Source organism: Cuculus canorus, chromosome 2 (genome assembly GCF_017976375.1).
Source record: "Cuculus canorus isolate bCucCan1 chromosome 2, bCucCan1.pri, whole genome shotgun sequence".
Taxonomy (NCBI): Eukaryota; Metazoa; Chordata; class Aves; order Cuculiformes; family Cuculidae; genus Cuculus; species Cuculus canorus.
The window spans coordinates 143,672,514-143,694,592 of record NC_071402.1 but is presented as its reverse complement, the minus strand read 5'-3'; the positions used below and the strand labels follow the sequence as shown (position 1 = coordinate 143,694,592).

The 22,079-nt window shown below is 38.6% G+C and overlaps 1 protein-coding gene across 7 annotated transcripts in view; it reads left to right on the top strand.

The window, feature by feature from the left end:
• Nucleotides 1–21,696, top strand: part of MPP7 (MAGUK p55 scaffold protein 7) — a 160,354-nt gene extending 138,658 nt beyond the window's left edge. For 4 of the 7 annotated variants that reach the window (XM_054057792.1, XM_054057791.1, XM_054057790.1 and 1 more), the window contains 6 exons: nucleotides 1,658–1,828; nucleotides 8,524–8,604; nucleotides 10,431–10,524; nucleotides 11,633–11,741; nucleotides 13,196–13,339; nucleotides 13,873–21,696. In XM_054057792.1, coding sequence (XP_053913767.1) covers nucleotides 1,658–1,828; nucleotides 8,524–8,604; nucleotides 10,431–10,524; nucleotides 11,633–11,741; nucleotides 13,196–13,339; nucleotides 13,873–14,052 — 779 coding nt within the window. In that variant the 3' untranslated portion in view covers nucleotides 14,053–21,696. The remainder of the gene's footprint in view (nucleotides 1–1,657; nucleotides 1,829–8,523; nucleotides 8,605–10,430; nucleotides 10,525–11,632; nucleotides 11,742–13,195; nucleotides 13,340–13,872) is intronic. The other 3 variants (XM_054057795.1, XM_054057796.1, XM_054057797.1) reach the window with 2 other exon arrangements.
• The last annotated feature ends 383 nt before the right edge of the window (nucleotides 21,697–22,079 follow it).

Genomic DNA, 22,079 nt, shown 5'->3' with positions numbered 1-22,079 from the left:
TTCTTTTCATAAAATGTTTATATAGAAAAAAATTCAGAACAATTTTCTGCTTTCTTTTAGGGCAACTGCTTTTTTTTTTTAATCTGGCGCCTCTTAGATCAGACCTTGGGAAACACATAACCCGCTTCATGTGTCTATATTGCTAGTGTTACTTTTAAGCTGTCTTTATATACCTGTCTAGCTCTACTCCTTCTTCATCGTCATTTTACTTATTTGTATTTTGAATATGAATGGATTGGCGTCACTGTATTCTCAAAGGAACTTTTCTTCCCTTTTTGTGTCTGCATGTGTTGTGAATTCCCATAGTTACAGGGGCTCACATCCATGAAATAACATGATTAGTATCCTCTGCGACCCAGGTTCTGCAAAGATTTAAGCTAAGTGGAGCTGTGCATATATAAATGTTAAGCCTGTAACTAAGCCTTGTAGGATTTTGCTTCAGATCTGGTTCTAAATATTTGCAGAACTGAGTCCTGAATTTGTCAGATATTGCCTTTGAAGAAAAAATGGTAATGTGATTACTTCTCAAACACCTAAACATAAGTGATTTTACAAGTTCATGAAAATATATCGCTGAAAAATCTGGGGTCACCAAAAGTTTTCACAATTATTGTCCTATGAAATGATCTGGGGAAAAAAAAAAAAAGGTGTTGGGACTTTTCCAGTATTTAAAATTTAGTTTATATTTTACTTTATTACCCCTAAATAACTAAATAAGCTTTGCAGTCCTCCCATGCAGTCTTCTTGTAGCTCCTTCTAGAACAAAAGTGGTCTGTAAAGATACCAGTAAAATGTAATATAATGCAAATAAAGGATTTATTTGAAAAGCTGTACAGTAGTCATTAACAAAGGAGTAAATTGGGTTTTAGCATATAGTGTAGAAGGGGTTTTTTTATGCTGTTCTACTTGAAAACTGCTACGATTATCTCCTCTGAAAGTATTTAAAAGCTATATGAAATTTCCGGTCATCTAGATAGGTGCTGTAGATGTCACACTGTTGATGCATTTGTAGATGCAAATTAAATAGGAATATTAACTTTTAATTTCATGCGAACATATCCATAATATGGGTGCTGTGTTGTCTAAGGTGTGTCATAGTATTTTGGAATTTAACTAACAGTGTTTGGGTTTACATTTAAACATCTCTGGGGAGGCTTCTGTGTGATTTTTTTAATGCTAACATGGTGCTCAGCACAAAAAAAATTGTTCAAGGAGTTAATTCTCATTAACCCTTTCAACTACCAGATATGTTTCTGTCGTATGTTGTAGTTGATGTCTGTGTGCTATGGGGATTTAATAGAAATGCTTTAAGTGTGGTATGAGAGTCCAGATTGCATGAATGTCCTTGTGTGTGTATAAACTAATGTATAAGACACTCCAATTATCTAAAATATGCTGACAACTTAATGCAATTGTATTTTACAGCTTGTTGTTGCAACTGTTATGATTTTATTGGTAATCTTAATTTTGCAGTTTAAATAAGCACCTGATATAGTTTAGAACTGTGGGGAAATATTGTTCAAATTACCTGGCTTATTAAGCATTTAATCTTTTTTTTATTCCATGCACCAGTCCTCAAGAGTTTGGAAGAGACTATTTTCAAATACATTGAGAAAACTTATTTTCTTACTTTGATAAAATCCTGTTCTTATTACAGCTGGTTTTAGAAGAAGCTTTCGTCTTAGCAGAAAAGATAAAAAAACAAACAAATCTATGTATGAATGCAAGAAGAGTGATCAGTATGACACAGCAGATATCCCAACATATGAAGAAGTTGCAAAATATAGACGACAACCTAATGACAAATACAGGCTTGTAGTTTTGGTTGGTAAGTTGTTTTCTTTGTTTTTTGGGTAAAACAGAGGCCTGCTGATTAGCACAGTGCTTACCACAAAATTGTTTTGTTTGGAAGGGATCTCAAGAGGTCACCTGGTCTATCCCCCAGCTCAGCAGGATTAATACTGAATTCAGAGCAGATTGCTGATGAGAGAACAACTTCCAGAACCTGTCTTCCCTCTGTCTTCTCTTACAATCACACACCTCAGTAAAGAGGTGGCCTCCATCTTCTCCACAGGCATCAGAAGTGTGCTAGTGGGTCCCCCTAAAACCTCTCTTTTCTGAGCTAGAGAAGCCCAGTTCCCTCAGCATCTCCTCACGAGTCACGTGTATCAGCTCCCAACCATTTTGGAGGCTCTCTGCTAGCTTTGCTCCAATTTATCAACATCTGTCTTGTAGTGTGTAGCTCATTGTGGACAGAGTATTTCCTACAGAGTCTAATGAGTCCTGAGTAAAGGGGAAGAGTAATGTCCCTCTATCTACAGGTTAGGCTCTTGGTGCTACAGCCCAGTCTTCTGTTATCCTGCATTGCTGCCAGCGTGTGCAGTGGAATTATGCGCTGACCACCTAGACCCTCAGTTCCTTTTCATGCAGACTGCTCCCCAAACAGTCTGTCCTCAGACTGCACTGCTGCTGCCTTTAGTCTATCCCAGATGTAGGACTTTGTATTTGTCCTCATCAAATTCTACAAAGTTCTGCCAGCCCATGCTTGTAGCATATCAAAGTCTGTCTGAATGGAAGCCCTGCCCTTGAGCAAGTTGCTTCCATTCTGTGTCCTCCTCCAAGTTACTGATAGAGGTATTAAACACAGTATGTCCCAGGGTAGGTTGCTGGGGAGCTTCACTTGGAGTGAGTCGCCCAGTAGAGTACAGACCAGTAACCCCTGCCCTTTGAGCATGATCATTCAACTTTTTTTCATCTATCTATTAATACACGCATCTGGAGAGGCTGCCCAAGCTTGCATATAAGGATGCTCTAGGACACCATGTTTAAAGCCTTGCTAAAGCAGAAGGAGATGACATTAAAACGTAGCTACTGTGTTTACTAATCTGAACCTGGCAGTCATGCTGTACTAGAAAGTATTAAGTTACTATTCTGCTGTTAGAGATCGATCCATCTATCTATGTGGGGAAAAAAAAAAAAAAAAAAAAAAGGAAAAAAGAACAGCAAAACCAGACTATATAAGTAGAAAGAAATAAAATCATCAGCTGTGTTGAAATAAATAAATAGACAAGTAGAGAGAAAAGTGGACTTCCGTAGGCCAAGAACGGATGTACACATAGCTGCACAAGACTCAGAGTATCATTCTTAATCAGCTTAATATTATTCTATCATCTGGCACTGCCATGGGTTCCCTACAGCATTTATTATCTAACCAAAATGCATTGCTTAAGTCTCCTAAAAAAAGAGAAAGTACATGATCTTCAGTTTTTCAATGGTAACCACTGGAGTACCAATGAGTGGTAAGTAGCCATTGCTACAAATGAACAATGTCTCATTGCTTATTGTTTCTTTTGCAGAAGCACATAGGTCGATGCTTCATTAGCAAACTTCCCTCCATTCTGAAAGCAGCTGAGCAAAGAAATATAACCCTCTATCAGGGACTGTTATAAACTGTCGAGTAGCTGTGTTTTTATATCGCTCATATTCAAGGGAACATTAAATTTAGTTTTTAATAAACAGTTTTGTCACTCTCCAGCACTAAAATTGAGCCACCTACTAGTGTGATCACCGTGAGATTGTGGGCTATATACAACAAGTAATAACATGGTTGAGTTGATTTTACACTTACATCAACGGAGTGCAGTGCAAAAGTGTGATAAGTAGACTTTTTATAACAAATTGCATATGTCTGATCTAAGGAATACCTAGAGATTTCATTTGATTTTTGTTGTCATAAATCAAATGAAGAAAGTGTGCTTTTTCAGTAACAAAAGCAGTTTAGAGATTTATTGCAGACTTCAGTAATTCTAATGTTTTTCTCTGGATATTAAGAGCAGCTTAAGTCTGGCCAATACTATAAAAATGTCCTGGGCAAAATGTGGAAAAACTAGCAGAGCTAAGCAGTGCAGGTAATGTAGAAGTGAACGCGTTTAAAAAGCTTTCTGTGTGCCAGTAGCAGCATTCAATATAATCCATAAAATATAATTTGGATATTAGTACTAGGAAACAAAGGGACAGATAATTAATTTATAGCTGTAATTGGTGGCAGCACTAAATATCTGTTGTGTTATGCTGGACCTAAATGTATAATTTACTGTTGGGGTTTAGATTTTGTTATGCCCCTTTTTAGGGGGAGAGTGTTTGACAACTTTGAAATGGAAATTTCTTTTAAATGGTCTAGTCTAATTTACAGAATACAAATTTCACACACAGTATTTTTTAGTGCCCTGTAGAGTGATATATGCTAGTCTCGGGTTCAGCTAAATGTATTAGTTTCTCGAGACTTTACCTTTCTGCAAACGCAGGTTCATGAATAAAGTTCTGCACATCCTTGGGGCTAAAATAACAGATCATCTGAAGCAGTAATGGTACACATGCTTCTGCTGTGCTTTTACTTGATATAAATGTGATGAGTCTGTGAAAAAATGAAATTATCCAGTTCCATGACACCAGTCATCTTCTGGTAGCTTACTGCTCCTAGGCTGTCAATAAATCCTTTAAGTCTTCCTTCAAAAATACTGCCTGCATCCTATGCGTGATATCTTGCAATTCTATCAAGCAAAGGCAGGATATTTTAATATGAAATATATTATTTAGACACTAAAATTTTGATATACCTTACTGAGGAAGAGGTCCTGCTCACAAAGGCTTCTGCTTCAGTGACTGTGAGGGCCAGACTAGCTCAAATTTTATTTTCTAAGAGTCGGAATATGTGTGCTGCATACTGTAACTTTACATGGTGTAGTAACAGCTGAGTCAGAGATTTCTGAAGAGGCAGTGCTAGGTTAAAGCAAGGTCAGCAGAAACAAACCTTGAGCACGTCTCCCAGAATGCACAAAGTTACGTGCATGTGGTGGAATCACCAGAGGCATGCAAAGCCTTTCACGGGCTCTTGTTCCCCAGGGTCATGCACCTGTCGTAAGTGGGCAGTGATGGAAGCAAGGACCAGAGGTGTGTCACCACAAAGGGGTGGTTATTGTTGGTGTGTGACACAACAGAAAAGGCTCTCTGTTTCTGAATTAGGCTGTCAGTAGTCTCCACAAAGGTGTCCATCTAATCTCCAGCAAAGAAAAATAATCTGAGACTGGAGAAAGTCTCTATGGTATTGCATAGGTTTAAAAAAAAATAAAAAAAATCCATCACCTTTGGTTTTATCATGGAGCTATTTGGAAGCCAGGTCTGTCTCAGAGCAGAGCAAGAATGAAATGTAGGTCCTAGCTTTGCACATCTTTTGACTTAACTTTAATGTAATGTGTTCAGTAGTGGCTTGCAAAGACTTAATATATCTATAGCAGTAGTGCAGGAAAATGTCCTACCTTGGCCATACTTCAAGTAAACCATGTGTATGATGGCAAAAGAGACTTAGAATTGCTGTCTTCACTAAGCCTTCCTGGTTGAAGGCAGGGGTAAGCCAGCATGCCTCAGGAATGAATGCATAGGATATTGGGTAGCCTTGCCCATGAGTACAGCGGTATAAAATCGCTGTTCTTCAGTGAACAACAAATCTAGAGGTACACTCCCACTGCTAGTTGTAATTTACTGTAATACAAAAAAAATGGGGTTCTTCTTTCCTCACAGAGCTACTGCAGGACATGCATATGCAGTCATTGCATTATAGGAATCGGTTGTACTAGAGAAAGAATAATTGAGCCACAGAACCTCTGTCAAGGGTCTATGAACCCAGCAGGGATGTTGTCACCTAACTCCCCAAGTCTTTTCTGAAAGACTATTTTCTTCTCAAGCAGACTTCTAGGAGGTCAGTATGTATTTGTGGATGAAGAGTGGCTGGTTGGGTTAACCCTCCTGAAACCTGAACTTATATCAAACAATTTTTTTCAGCTTCTTCAGACATGCCTGAATGGTACAAAATTTAATGCAAGTTTTATTGATTAGTAGTTTCATTCTGCAAGTGTCTCTCAATAAAGGGAGGTAGACCTTACAGTCCGTTTGTGCAGGATTCGACCTTTACTTAGCTTACGTGGTTCAATGTGCAACAGCAAACACCATAAATATTCCTTTAAAAAATAAACAAAATATCTCTAAATCTGTCAGTATAACTCTAAACATTCATGCCAAAGGTGACTTACAATAAACTAAAACTATGCTCCAGTCATGGATCCCACATGCCTGGCATTTTACGTTAAGAATCCAGATTGTCCATTTCAATCCTAGTGCTTTATTCTCTTCTTGAGTTCAAATCATGTTCAGATACATCATTATTAGAAACTGGCATCTTTTTCTGGTGCATGAAATGAAAAGAATATTCAGAATAGAAATGTACATTACACTCATGAGATGTAGTGTAAAAATCAGCATAATGGATGGCGTTGCTAATTAGGAGTCAGGCTTCAGCATCCATACGCTACAGGTATAAGAGTTCTGCAAAGACAACACTGAAAAACAAGAATCTACACCTTTCTGTGGTAAATTTAAAGATGATTTTTAAATGGTAATCTGAAAGGTGAGACAATTAGTAGTGATGATGTGGTCTGGAAAAACATATGATCTAAGTTTCCAGTGCAACTGTCACAGGAAATGGAGCCTGGGTTCTTTATATATAAATAGAGCTAAAAGCATATTGTTGATTTGACAGCATGTAGACTGAGGAAATAATATTTGTGTAGATCTGATGGGAAAGATATTTTGTTTGGAAGGAATAAAATGGTTTTTAACATTTGAATTCCACTTGTATCATTCTACTTTGCTAGTATATACTGAGATTTTCATATAAAAATTCATATTCGCCTTAAATATCTATATTATTAAAAAAGGATTTTTTTTTTAAAATAAGAACAAAAGTACTGCCATTATCTACATGACGTATTGCTTTCCTCTGCAGACACGCACCAGTAGAGGCTGCTGTACACCATATTAAATAAACATTTATACATGCTGATAGATTAATTTACAGGCAAGTCAGAGATGGAACTTGAAATGTAGTTGTGTGTTTAACTTACGTAAACATATAAAAATTGTAAATGCAGAAATGCTAAGATTTTACAGACACTTTAGTCCAAGGATAGCAGCAAAGTAGCAAGCATTTGCTTTTCATCGTTACGTGTTTTTAACTTCAGACAGGGTGGACAGCCATTTTTACAAATAGGCACCTGAAGGTGCTGAAGCATCAGTCTCTGCTTTTTGATTCTCGCTAGTAATAAACCAACATCTTACTGCTTCACTAAAATATTTGTTGTGTTTTGTATTTCTAAGGTCTAAAATGTCTCTGTTAAAGAGCACTCCATGCATAAATGTGTCACTTCTACTGTAACAGCAAGAATTTTCCTTAAAACCACATGTATTATCCTTGTATTATTTGAGATATGCTTCCAGTGATTCACTCTCCTCTGTGTTCTGCTGTTGACTTGGCTCTGTGGAAACAAAGCCACTGCACCATCAGAAACGCGTGAGGACACCAGAGCTGAGCTGTATCCACGCATACACGATGCCATGTCCCACCACCAAAGGGGCCAAACAAACTGGAGACAGGCAGCAATCGCCCATGTCTCACAAGACAGAGTGCTCTCACTGGAAACTAAAGCACCACTGGCAAATGCCTGAGAGTTAGGGACAACCTGAAAACCAAGAGGAATATTTGCTTAGCAGCTTCTAGAACAGCAGTACTCACATGGAAGTGGAAGAGATGGGTCAAAAAAAATCCGTGCAATCTTTTTTTTCTTCCTGCCATCCTCTTTCCAAGAATGTTTTCTCTTTGGCAGCAGCATGAAGAAGGAAACATTTGCTTTGGACCAGTTCAGACAGCAGGCAGAAGATGAGCATAGCTTAAAAGAAAATCCACAATAAAGAAAGAAACCCAGACATCCCAAATAGGTTGTGACCTAGGGAGTGCTGCCTCTCCTCTCCCCAGGTGATGTCACCCTGACCCAGTCAAAAGGTGGACAGTGACAGCTACAGCCAGGCAGAGACCTGGTGGTATTCCTTCTTGTAGCTGGGGCTGGAAGGAGCACAGTGCTCCCAGGGCATGGAGAGAAGGTGGGAGCAATTCTCCTCTGGAGACTCTGATGCAGACAAGGGATGCAGGAACTGGAGGGAGGAAAAGGCAATAGTGACACACAGAGTGCAGAGGCTCTGAGGGGACTTTGTGCATGCCAGCTGGGGCCCTCTAGTCTCTGAGTTGGAGGTATTGTGGCAAAACAAATAGCCAAAACAGTTTTTTTGCTGGAAATCTGCAGGTTACAGTGTGGTGTCTGTAGTAGGGCTGAGGATGGAGATAGGTGTGTATTGAGAGAGCTGCTGTAGAAAAGAAAGTTAGCTTTGCTGTCAACTTTTTCTCTGATTTTTCCTCAGTAGTAAAGTCAGAGCAGAGTCACTGCCAACTACATCCCCTGAAATTCATCAGTGCTATATATTCTTGGAGAGGCTAAAACCATGGGTGTTTCCAAATGAGTGATTAAAAGCCAGTATATATTATAGCTATATGCCACATAGTCTTATTTCAGAGAGAACTTACACCTGAAGATGAGAAAGGGCTTACTCTTGGGAAACAGCATATTTTTTTTCTTTCAGGTCCTGTAGGGGTTGGACTGAATGAACTTAAACGGAAATTGCTGATCAGTGACACCCAGCATTACGGGGTAACAGTGCCACGTAAGTAAAAATACACTTCTACTCTCCTAATGCTATCCTTGCATTATTATACTTTATCATTGCATTACCTTAAGGCACTTACAAATTTAGGTCCCTGAATGTATGCTTGGCATCCAAATTACTTTTCTAATTTTCAAAAGTGCTGCTGCAGTTGTGTTTTAAATAGCACTGATTAAACCGATAGGGCATTTTGGCTCAGAGGCATTGCTGTAGACTTTTAGTTCAAGTTTAACATGATTGATGTCAGCGAGGTTTAGCAAATGAAGCTCGACTGAAGAACACCCTGGATTTGGCTATAAAGCAGTGAAATGTACTCTGCTACCAATGCTTGCTTTCAGCAAAATGGCCTTTCCATATTAGGCTGAAAAGTGAAGACTGATGATAAACAGTTTAATCGCGTGAATAAATGAAATAAATCCTTTTGGTTAGCATTAGAAAAGTTGATTTGAGGATTTTTTCCTCTTTCCTCCCTCTCTGACCAAGTAGTGTTACTTTGTTTAAGATTGAATAACAGTGTTCGGTATTAACTTCTGCAATACTTTATTGGAGTTTCTTTAATGTGCAGAACTTAACAGTTTTAGTTAGACTTCCCTTGCTTTGCTTTCTACTTGTACTTGTATGTCCTGTAGAGATCCTTCAAAAATACGAGTCCAGCATTCTGAATCTGGGAGATACTCACAGGTTTTTGCTAGTACAGGCATTCCATAAAGTATATATAAGAATGAATTCACTAGACAGAAAAATTAGTACATGTGGTTTTGGCAAGATATTTCATTTGCACATTTTCTTCAGCTGGGTATTGAAAACAACAGCAAAGTAAGCCAGATGTTCCCAAATATCTAACAGACGAATGTATGCAATCATTTGCCCAAAGATATTTATCTAAAAAATTGCCAGTATTCATCAATCTGCCTTCTCACTTTTCAAAATTTGTCGTTATAATTTAAAACAAACACATAAAGAAATCCCTCTCCTGGAAATTCGTTAAGTAAGGACCTGGAGGGAGAACTGGGGTTTTTGTCTTGGAGACGTTCCTCTTCGTCTCAGGCTAAGAAGACCATGATACCAAATGGCATTCAGGACTTTCTTACTGCAGGCAGGTTGTGTATGTTCCTGTGTGATGGAGAATGCAAGATGCTGTAACATACAACTTGCATTAAATAGGACTTTTGAATTAATTAGTTCTCCATAACTGGCAACCCTACAAGTAAGTTTCATTTATAAGCAAAACTTTTGTACCTAGTACTTGAAAGAAAGTAAGACGTGCAAATGCTACAATGCTACAAGGCTACTAAGAAAAAGGAATTAGTTTTTGATCACCAGAAAAAGAAAAGCACTAAACATAAAACTCACACCCAATTTTTTTATTATCATGCTTTACATACTATAGCTACAAGTGTTGTTAATGAACATAACATTTTATAAATCAGGTTGTTGAGCTTTGTTTCCCTTTATGGTCTTGTATGCTAATAAGTTTAACAAGTGTTGAGGTTGTTGTAATTGTTATGGAGTACTGCTCCTTTTATTATTCAGCTGTCCTCATTTTATTGGATTTTTCCACTAGTTAATAAAGATTATAATCTGATACTTGTCCAGTAATTTTTTTCTTGCTTCTTTCTGCACACTTTTAAAACTCAGTCCTGTCATGTGATTGTGTGCCGCCTATCAGATCCAGAGCAGCCTTGTGTCAATCAGAAGTGAGGGAACTGCTACACTTAGTATTGCATAAGGGCTGTGTGTTTTTCAGCGTTTCCTGAACTGGTTTGAATTATATTATTTTCTGCACATTTTCCTTTTTTTTTTTTTTCCATTTAATGAACCTGTAGACACTACCCGTCCAAGGAGAAGCCAAGAAAGTGACGGTGTCGAATACATTTTCATTTCCAAGCACTTGTTTGAGACAGACGTACAGAATAACAAGTATGTCAAAGAGATTTTTAACTAGAACTACAGTTAAAACAATGGCTTTATTATAAAATTATATAAAATGGGGCTGGTTGTAATTTTAGATAAGAAGTCAAAGTGGATATAAGTTGCAGTGATTTGAAGATGTGTTAAAATTACATTTTGATATATGAGCAGATCAAGCAGCTGGCAAAAACACAAAGGAATAACAACCCAGCATGTGCAAACACAACTTTTTCTAAGCTTCCAAGTATTTCCAGTACTTCAGCTCATCAGGAAGACAGTGAAATTGTAGGTGTTCAGTATTGGGGAGAACTCTTTTAATAGGGCATCATCTGTTGCAGCAATAAAGCATTGCAGCTCTAAGAGGGAGGCCTGGGAAGTTCTGTAGACGTGCCTGAGACAATGTTTGTGTAGTTCTGCTCTCTTTCAGGCTAGGGACTTCCTCTGCTTTTGAATTTACAAAAATCTACAGTGAAGCCCTTGCGTATAAACCCATTAGAAACTAAACTAAAATGAAGACAATGGTAGCATCGCGCTCTCCAGCAGCCTGTAAAATATCATAGCTTGAAATTCTGTCCCAGTGTTTCAGAGGGCAAAAGTGTATTAGACACAAAGCTGCAGGTTTTATTGAAACTTCAAACTGTGCTTTGCTTTTTTGGCAAATAGTGCTTGTGCTTTTATAGCACATAACCGGCTGCCTTGGTTCCATTAGCACCATTGTTGCTCCTCCTCCTCTACTGAGACAGAGAATTTGGATATTCTGTAGTGTGCAATGAAATTTCAGTAGTTTCTATTGTTTAGCTTATCCACTGTTATATTGCATTGCATTAGCTCAGAAAAAGAGGTGATGGAAAACATTAGTGGGCTGTTGGACTACAGTACTTTTTTCTCTTTAACTGTAATGCAAGCAGGTGTTACTGATTTGAAAGTGGTAAAGTAGAAGATTTCTTAAAATTGACATGTTGAAGTACTTGACAGCATTTCCTTTATAAAACATAGTAAAACTCCCATGTAAAGTAAAATATTTTTGCTCCTGAATTAGATCTTATAAACCAAATTGATAAGGTTTTTTTCTGGAGAATATGGAAATTATTCCAATTGCTTTCACCTTCTGCCACAGGTTTATTGAGTATGGCGAGTATAAGAACAACTACTATGGTACAAGTTTAGACTCTGTTCGATCCGTTCTAGCTAAAAACAAAGTTTGTTTGTTGGATGTGCAGCCTCATGTAAGTAAGCGTGTCTTTTAGACTCTTATAGTTCCCCAGATTGCATATTGGGATGACAGGAAAAAGTTGTTTCTAAAAAAGTACATTTTATTCCACACTGAATGACTGTTGAGTGGGCTTGCTGGTTACCTTTATTACAGCAAGATTCTCTGAAAGGAAGAGAGGAAGGAGGCTTCAATACGTATTGGCAAGTATTCAGCTCAGTAATTAGGAGAGTTGAAAGCCGCCAGCATAATACCGAAGTTTTAATTACAAAATGCTCCTATATTTTCACTCATCTTTCTGCTGGGTTGAGTTAAGGGGTTTTCTCTGAAACTTCATTTTCAGAATGGCTTTCAGCTGTCATCCAGTCCAGACTCTCTCTCTCACGTATTTAACTTGACCGTTTATGCAGAGGGTTTCCATGCAGGGTGGACACGAGTCAAGGAACGCATTAAATGTGTTGTTGGCTGGATGATGGTTAAGAACACTCCTCTGTAAACCATTTTTTCTTGCACTGACTTGTCTTTCAACCCCACTGAACAGCTCCACTGGGAATTTTTATGCTACTAATAACCACAGTGCTTCCAGGAGCTGGACTATTTTGTTTGAACTCAGCCAAAGTATTTCTTCTCCAAGGGTGGCCAGTCCGTGACTTCTGAGCTCCAGCAGCTTGTGAACAATTCCCAAGGCAGTGTCAGATGTGGGGCAGAGGAGCATCCAGGGAATCCAGACCCCACACCAGGGGAGGAGGGGAGCTGGAAAGGGGCTCTTGGCATTGATACTGCCAGCCTGCTCTGCAAGGCCATTATCTATCCAACACAGCCCTGTTTTCCACTGAAGTACTAAATTCTCTCGGAGACCCAGCTTGTGAGCCATCTGGGATCCCCCTCTCTGATCTGGCATTTTTCTATGGACCCTAGGAGAGTGAAGAAGATAGAGAGCTCCTGGCCACCCCAATCCTGCTTCACCCTGTGTGTAAACTGACTTGTAGATCTATCTCTACCTCTATACATAGTATCACTCAACTAACTCGGAATAATGAATAGCAGGAGTTATGTGCTGGACACCCAGTACTGAAGAGAACAAACCATTGACCTGTTGTGACCAAGTGTCAAGACACTTTCCCCCATTACTTTTCATGAGTACAGAAAGTGTTATTCCTGCTAAAACGTGTTGAACTTCTCCTCTCCACCCTCCTGCTGCTGCCATCAGCACTGCAGTGCACAGCCCAGTCTTTGCCAAGTGGATGGTGTTTGCCATCAGCCTGTGTGGAAATGGAGAGCTTTCTTGCCATTCACATGAAAATTCTCCTCATGTGAATCAATGTTGGTCATCAGGGTGGGGTGGCAGTAAATGAAAAATAGCCTTCTAGATGTGCTTTATGGGTTTATTTTGGTTAGTGAGTTTATTTTATTACAGTAAATTCCATTGTGTGAAATAAACTAATTATTTAAAACCTTTCCACTTCCCAGACAGTGAAACACTTAAGGACATATGAATTTAAACCATTTGTTATATTTATAAAGCCTCCGTCACTTGAACGTTTGAGAGAGACCAGAAAAAATGCCAAGATTATTTCAAGTAAAGATGATAAGGGGACTGCAAAACCTTTTACAGTAAGTATATTTTGACATGGTAGAACATGAATCTGTGTTGTTTTGTTGTAGTGGTTTACCTTAAAAATAATGGTGATCATTGGATCTCATCAACAGCACTTGACAGGGCTTTCTTGTGGTTTCACAGCCTCTCTCACGTCACAGATATACTGTGGTGTTTTCACTGTTTGATATCCTCGTAGCTTTTTACATTTCCATGGTATTCTGATTTGATGTCCTTGAAGAACCCCCCAGTGCAAACATATTTTCGTGAAATTTTCACTGCTACTGCTAACAGAAAATGTCTGTCCTTACCATGCAGTGACCAGTGTCACTGCAAGGGGAGCAGTGAAAGAATTGCCTGTTGAGCAAAGTCTGCTCATGAGAATGCTCTCTGAGATCACTTGCAATGGTAATCTCTATATTTTTTTTTATTAAAAGTAGTTTCCCTCTCCTGATGAGATAAGAAATAATCAAGTAGCTTTGCATTTACTACAGATGATGTTTATGTGATATTTCTATGGACTGACTATGCCTTGCACTGCTCTTACTAGGAAGAAGATTTTCAAGAAATGATTAAATCTGCCCACTTGATGGAGAGCCAGTATGGCCACCTTTTCGATAAGGTGATAGTCAACGATGACCTCACTACCGCTTACACTGAGCTTAAAACAACTTTTGATAGGTTGGAGACCGAGACCTTCTGGGTTCCCATCAGCTGGCTACATTCATAATGTTTTAAATAAACAAAACATCTGCTGTTGTCTCAGCATGTAAATATGGGGCAAGGTTAGGCATTACTTGATGGCCATTTTCTTGGTAGGAGGGCTTTCTAACTCTGCCCGAGCAGCGGGTACACTCTTCATGCACTTGGGACTGGACTCTTTTTGCTGTGTCTTCAATCCTCCTGCCCACAATTTTGGGGCAGAACAGTCAGATGAAACCACATTCTTACTCTGCTCTATAAAGTGAGCTCATACTTGTGTCACAAAACTACCAAACGTCTCTAACATCATCTGTGTATTTCCAAGGTAAGTTTTTTTTAATGGAGGATTTGTAGAAGATACTAATTAATACAGGCAGTCAGCACTCTGGTCATTTTAAGCATAACTGCTCCCATAACGAGCACATCAGCACTTGGAAGTTATTACACTGAAGTGATTGAGAGAACTGAAACAGGCAACAGTGACCAACATTTTTATGAGGAAAACATCATAGTTTTAATTACATATCAAGATAAGTGTTTTTACTTTTCTAGATGTGAACCTTGTCTTACGTGTACAGCGTGATTTTAGTATTCCTTTGCACTTACATAGTCATGGAAAGAAAGATGTATTCGGTGGCTTAATTGTGAAATAGTCTGCTGTGAGCATGTGTAGATTGAAAATATTTTCACGCATGCTTTGTGGCACAACAAAGAAAATTCACAGGAATATTTATTTAATAGGGAAAAATGGGAGTTACTTTGTATATAACTTCAAAGTCTTAGGGATTAATCTTCTGTAAAATCAGTGACATGAATAGCAATAAAGTAGAAAGTAATTTTTTTTTCCTTTAAATTGAATTCAAACAGTTTTGGCTTCCTTTACAACATTTTTCCCATCAAAATTTTGCAAACAATTAGCAATGAAACTTCAGAGATCTGGGAAGCAGTTACAAGAGATTAATTTTTTTTATTGTGTAGTGATACTTCGTAGTAGCGTAACATATTTTGTCTCCTGCTGTAGACTTCACTGTAAAAAGTACCTTTGTCACTGGTCAGACTCAGTTGGAAACATAATTTTAAAATTTTATGTGGCAGTGTAAGCAAATGTATATTAGATGATGTATTTTTAATATAGATAATTTGGTATTTTTCTTTATTTACTACTGATATGCAGGAAATGAGTATATGTGTAAAGACCAAGTAACACCTGTGTGTTGTGTTGTGAATATGTCTTGTAAGTACAGAATGTGTATAGGAACTTGCTAACTTCAGATCATCACCTCTGTGACATTCAAACAGGAAACCATTATTTCATGTTAATCTGTAAAGAGAATATAGCTGTCTTGTTTAAAGAAAAAAGAATTTAGTGAAACTTTATATATTTATGAAAGGGTTGAAAAGGGATGTTAAGTTTTTAAATTTCTTGTCAATGTGATCATTTACTAAGGAGATTACTAAGTCTGTAATTTGAAACACTGTCTCTGTAAATGGAGCTCAACATTCCATGTAAATATTTTATTTCAGTTTGTACACTGATAAAGCCATCAGATTTTGCAGTTTTATTCTAAATGTATATTTAATGTGTGGGTCATTGCATTTGGTTTAGAGTCGTATAAAATAAATGAAATGCAAGCAACAAGAGCAAAATCCCTAGGAGTCTGGAAATGTTTATGGAAGAGTTACAGATGTACTGAATCCCAGTAGGGATACACGCTCTGCTTGAACAGCTATAATGTAACTTTTGTCAAATTTCACTGTTTTCCTGGTGGATTTAAACTTTTTGTAACAGAAATAGAAATTTGTCAATTGAATTAATTGCATGGAGATTACATGATTTGAGAATTTTTTTTGTATTTTTTTTTTTAATTAGTGAAAATCAAACTATTTTTCAGGGGATCTGGAACTTAGCAGGTCTGTCTGCCTTTGCCTACAAGATGCTGAGTGCCCTCACTATCTCTTGCAACTAGCCCAGACTGAGAGGGCACTCAGCATCTCTCAGGATCTGGCCATTTCCAGCAAGAGGGGCTTTAATCCTGGGGAAAAACTCGTAACACAGCTTCTAACCTGGGCTGTCTGAGAACATTAGTGTACAATAACGCTCACATAAGGGACCTGCTTTTCTCTTTAGGAATGCTAGAATAATCTGCAAACTCCCCGTTAGAAACAGTTCTGGCTGTCCTGCAGGCTGTTTTTCTTCTTCTTTTGAAATTAATTTAATTCCCATTCCTGGGTCGGTGTGGTCTAGGAGAACCTTCTACAACAGGTTTTCTGTACTGGTCAGCATTAAGCAGCACCGTGCTTTGCTGCATTTACAAAGACACTGACCCTCTGATCCTCAGCACAGTCCTGGCAGGAGTTTCTTATACGGATGGCTGCCTGCCCCATCTCCAAGCCAGGAACTAATTCACCTGCAAAAGAAAGGGAATCACAAAAGCATAAATCCAGCCAACAGAGTAAAATGTGCAGTGTCCTTTCAGGGCTGAGAGAGAGTTTCAATTAAAATTAGTAGATTGCTCTTGAAAATCAACATTATTGCAGTGTTAGCTACAAAAAAAAAAAAAAAAAAAGAATCAAAGCTCCTGGTACATGGAGAGGCAGGATTGTAGGTCAAGGTAGAAAAAAAACACCCAACAGTTTCAACAGGATAGGAGCGTGCTTATTGTGATGGATGCTAAGCCCATGTGCTGAATTGTTCTGGGACGCCAAGGGGCGCCAGGGAGGGAGGAATGTGGTGGGAGTAGGGATTGTTCCTTTGACTCCTAAGAATTTGGGAATGAAGACGACTAAAACATGTTTCCAATATTCCACATATTCAGGTTGTGCTGTGTGGGTTTTTAGAGGAGTGTGTTTTGACAGTCAAGTCCAGATGTTTTTATTGTGTTTTAACTGTTTGCCATAGTCAAACAAATAGTAGCATTTTAAAATATTATACCAAGCTCTATACTTGAATTTACCATCAGGTCCTTGGTTGATGTCTGGTCTTACTTTCTTATGCAAAACAATAAATTATTTATACATCGCTGAAGGTGTTTTTTTTTCTTTATGATATATCGCTCCGTAACATATAGATTTAATGGCTTTAAAAGGTAAAATACCTAAGTAGTAAGTTATTTCATAGATCTGTTAAGTGTAATGCTCCAATTACCTTTAAATAGAAAAAGATAACAACCTAGAACAAGGACTAAAATTCTTAATTTTTTTATTGCCAAACGCTTCTTTGAAATAGATGTTTACCCTTTCCTGCAGCCCACCCCAAAATAAAAAGTTTTGTTTCTTGGAAGAAAAGCTCAAGTCAGTGGTTCAAACTGAGACGTCAGCTCACCTGGGCTTGTGAAGTATTTGGAGCATTATCTGAGTTATCAGCTTGGGAGTGTTTCGTCAGCCACATGTGCTCCTAGGCCACTCAGAAGTCCCGCAGGAAGTTGTGTTCATTCATAGAACTCAAAGAAGGTAACATTTAAGTTACTTTTTGCATTGTGTTATGTCTTTTCCAGAAGAAAAGCCTAACACCTACTAGGATTAGAGAGCAGACTTTTAAGCTCCTTCTGTTTTGTTTCAGTGCAGTATTCTGCATTTCCCACATGTACTTAGGTTCAGGTTTCTATTGTGCATGGAGAATTTTTTCCTCAATAGCTCGTATTTAATTTTTTTAAGATTGTTTGAAAGGATGAATCGTTTCTTCAGAGATTTACAGTTAAGGTTATAATCTGAGTCTGGTTTTGCTACTGCCGTTTCTACAGTCATTTCCTCACAGGATTAAGAGTTTTCTGTGTAGCAATGCTTAAAATCATTTGTACTTGCAATTTGCCCAAGATCCTTTTGTTCTCAAAATCATTAAGTATTTATCATATATTACCATGATTAATGTATGATACCAGGCTTTCAACACAAAGGAACACAGTGGGTGTATTTGTTGTTTAAGAATTCTGGTGCTAGATAATGGTTAAAGGTTTCAGCAGAAACATACACAAAAGCATTTGGAAACAGTTAAAATCTGGTCTTAAATTTTGTCTTATGTTAAATGACAGTACAAATGAGAGAAATTGGAGTTCTAGACAGCTGGAGACTTTTTCCCTCGTGGTATCTGTGTCTGAAATACAAGTTGGATATTTGGAAGACTGTATGGAACGATTTCACATCTCTATAATAAAATACTATGATATTTTGTGTAGCTGACATCCAACATTTTAACAAAGAGGTTAAATCCTTGTGATCATTGAGACTTTGTTTTGCCTCTATTTTAGTTGTACACATATGTCTGTTTAAATAAATTATTAAAGACTTAGCTGGCAGCTGTGTACCACTACGCATTTCAGCATGTGAATAGAGAAAAATATCTTCAGGATGCCCCTTCCCTGGCGGTGTTCAGAGCCTGGTCTGGTGGGAGGTGTTCCTGCCCATGGCAGGGGCGTTGGAACTGGATGATCTTTAAGGTCCCTTCCAACCTAAACCATTCCGTGATTCTGTGATTTTCAGAAGAGCTCAAATGGCACAAACTTCTTGATAACAAACAGAGTAAATTAGTTCACAACTTATGTTGTAACTAGGTCTATTTCTTTTCAGTGTTTGTATTAATATTCATGACTTGAATATGTTAAGAAAAACCAACAGAAGGCATGCTATAATTTCCCTGAAGTGAAATTTAGATGTTTGGTTTAACAAATATGTGTTACAAGCTTTCTATAGGATTATACACAGGCTTATGGAAACATAAAGGGATTCGGTGTGTGTTTGAATGGCAGAAAGCGACTGAGAACATTACGGACGTGAGTGCTACCCTGGAAATGCATCTTTGTTTTTGTAAGTCACCGAACAAGAAGATTAGCAAGTTGGCTGTGTATGTTCCGTGGTTTCTGTTCATCCTTGGTAAATATAAATAAGCGCCAGTAAATCTTTATCGTTAAGCAAAGCCAAAATTGTTGGAATTGTGAAAAAGTAGTGCCCAGGAGGTGCACACTGGTTCCTGGTGATGTTGGCAAAGCTGTTGCTTTACTTTACTTTTTGATTTTAACTTATAGATCAAGAGTACGGAGATCACAGCTTTAATACAAACTTAAGCAACTGGATTTAATCGTTGGCAATTTCAATCTTTTTTTTTTCCTTTTGGCCCTCATACAGCTTTAGTTTAGTAATCTCAGTCATACAAGGAGGGGGAAAAGGATAATTGACCCATCTCAAAAAATAGTGAGACACCAAAAATCTGACACAAGGACATCTTTCAGTTTATTCTCAATGGACCTTGTTTCTGAAACAAGGAGTGAAGAGCTGGTGTTTGATCCCGATGGAGAAGCACATCAACAGTGTTTTGTCCCGTGAAAAGAGAATAGCTCTGAGAGATTCCTGTGGCCCATATGATACACGAGAGCCACACATAGTAAAAAAAAGGCCAGGAGCAATGTTGATTTTTATGCTGCCAGTGTTGGTTTCAGGGCTTCTTGTTTAAGAAAACAGCAACTGGGGGCTGTTTGCTTGTTTTGTATATGACCTCTGGACACTTTGTGGTTTATCTCCTGTTTTCTAGGTGTGCATTAAGGGCTTATTCTTAGGAAATAATGTTTCCCTGAAATTGGGCTAGGCTTCAAGTGTGGGAGTACTCGCCGTGTTTCATGATCAAGGTACACATTTTTGATGTGAAATAGCACAGGTGGAAGCATGGGTTGAGACCACTCCAGAATGCATATAGGCCCTCTCATATTTTACTCTCTCTGAAAGCTTTACAGACCCTCTATGGGTTATCTTTCCCCTCTAAACCTACATTGATGCAGCTTCTGGAGCCCTGCTCCCAAATGCCGACTGGCTTGTGTTAGGCACCATATGAACATGGAACAAAAACCTAGTCCCAGGTTCAAAGAAGCTCACTAAAAAAGTCAAAGAGATGTCAGAGCAGTGCAAACCAGCAAGAAAGTGCAAAAAGATCCAGTGAGCACAACTCTTTTTACCAACTGGCTCCAGAGGCTGTGCTGGCGTAATGGGGCATTAACGTCTGAGATTCGGCATCTCACAGGAGGATTGGGTGGTTTGGGGACTTCCTGGCAGGGATTGAGCCCGCAGTTGGTAGTGCCCAGGCACAGCTGAGGAGTAGCAAAAGTTTAGTGCCAGCAGCCACAAGACCAGCTTGTCTTCAGAAGAGAATTTAGCTTTCTATGTATGAGCTGTGTGGTGCATCTTTCGTTCAGAGCCAGAGCAACAGGTCTTGGCCCGGTTTACTGACTGATGCAGACGAAGGCACGATGTTTGAAGCCCCATTTGCAGTCCTGGCTACTATTAATCATAAGGCACAAAAGGAGCCTTTTTGTTTGAATGGGGTGATTTTCATCATTGCTGAAGACTGGCCTGAAAGCTTTGTTATTATTGGTGCTATCTGGGTAGTACAAAAGGGCAGCCTCAGTTATTAGCTTTGCTGGGCTATTATTCCAGATGTTTTTTTCATACACAGCTGTGAAGCAGGAAGTAGAACCAAACCCAAGGATTGATTTGAACCATTGTTTTGTCGAAAACCAGAACTGAACCTGAATTATTGTCTTCCTTGGACTTTATTGAATTCAAATCATCATTGGCCACAGCTGGATCCAACCCCAGCTCAAACCAAACTGAAAAAAGCACAGGCTCTGACCATGCTTTTGAATAGGTGAGACTTTGAAAGCCAAGAGTCTGCATTTTGTAATGAGTGCAGCTGATGTTACCTTTATGCCAATAGCAACTGTATTTTATTGTGCATATGTGCATATGTTTACATATTTATCAAGTGCTGTAGTGTATACCAATTTATTTTAATGAAAAAAGCAGTCTTATAAAAACACTGTTTATTGCTTAGTTGGAAGACAGATTAAAGGAAGAGTTCTACTGATATAATACCAAAATTTTAGCAGAGTTTTACTCAGGCAGGACTCTTCCACATCTCAGGAAGCTTAGAATTTTATATTTCAAATATAGTGGTTTGCCCCTACTTTGTGAAAGTCAGAAGAGCTTGATTGAATGCAGACTACAAACTTGTTCACTACAAACTTAGTTAAACATGAAATCTTGCTGGGATTAGCTTAATTGTTCCCTAAATGAAAAGGCTGCATTGTACATAGACTATAATTTTATGCTTGCCAGATAAAGAAATGTGAACCTGTCAGGAGACGCAGGAATTTGTCTGTGTAGGAGTATCACTGGGCCAACTGTCTTGCCTTTTATGCGATACTGTGGTGTAAAACACCGCTCCACTGGTTTCATTTTACAGAAAATAGTCTCGGTGGTGGTATCCTGTGGGAACTGAAGTATCAAGTTCTGTTTTCCCTTCAAAAGGCCAACTACGTATGCACCCTGTTTCTGAAACTATGCTCTCCATGACTGCCAGCCAGCCGCATGGGCTGGGGGGATGCTGTGCCATGGTAGGGGAGCTACAGGGAAGATATTCCAAGCAAAGCAGGAGGTGCCAGTCTTTGCCGTAGTGGAGACTGCCATAGGTAACACCACAGTGGTTGAAATGGTAGGTGCTGTTTGTGATAAGATTATGTAGTAACTTAGTAAAAGTGGAAAATAATTTATTATCCTATTTTTACTCTTCAGAAGTTTATGTAACACTTCTGATTAGCAGACACTAGTACTCTGACTGCAGAGTAATTTTTCTGTTTTGACTATTTTTCTTTTGGCTCCCCTACAGCCTGCTTGAAAGCAAAAGTCACCGTAATTAAAGCCTTTACTCTTTATATAAGCTTAGCTGTAAAAGATGTGGAATTCCTGTCTTCTAAAGCTACCAGACCAAGCAAATAAAGACAAAATTTCTGCAACTGTTCTCAAGTGACCTGTTCTGTTTAATCTCGTTTCCTTTCTTCCTAGCCAGTCTTCTCAAAAAGCCTCTGCATGTCAGGGGCCAATAGTTTAACAAGGGCAACGTGAAGCAGAAAGGAGAGGCTGGCCGGCCAGAACCACTGGAAGGGAGAAGCTGGGGCACTGCCGGGCTCTGAACTGAGAAGTCTGCAAGCTTGGCCAAAACTGAGCGACCTATGGGTGAAAACAACATGGGAAGATGATTTAAGCAGCAAGGTGTCATTTACTCCCTCCTAACCA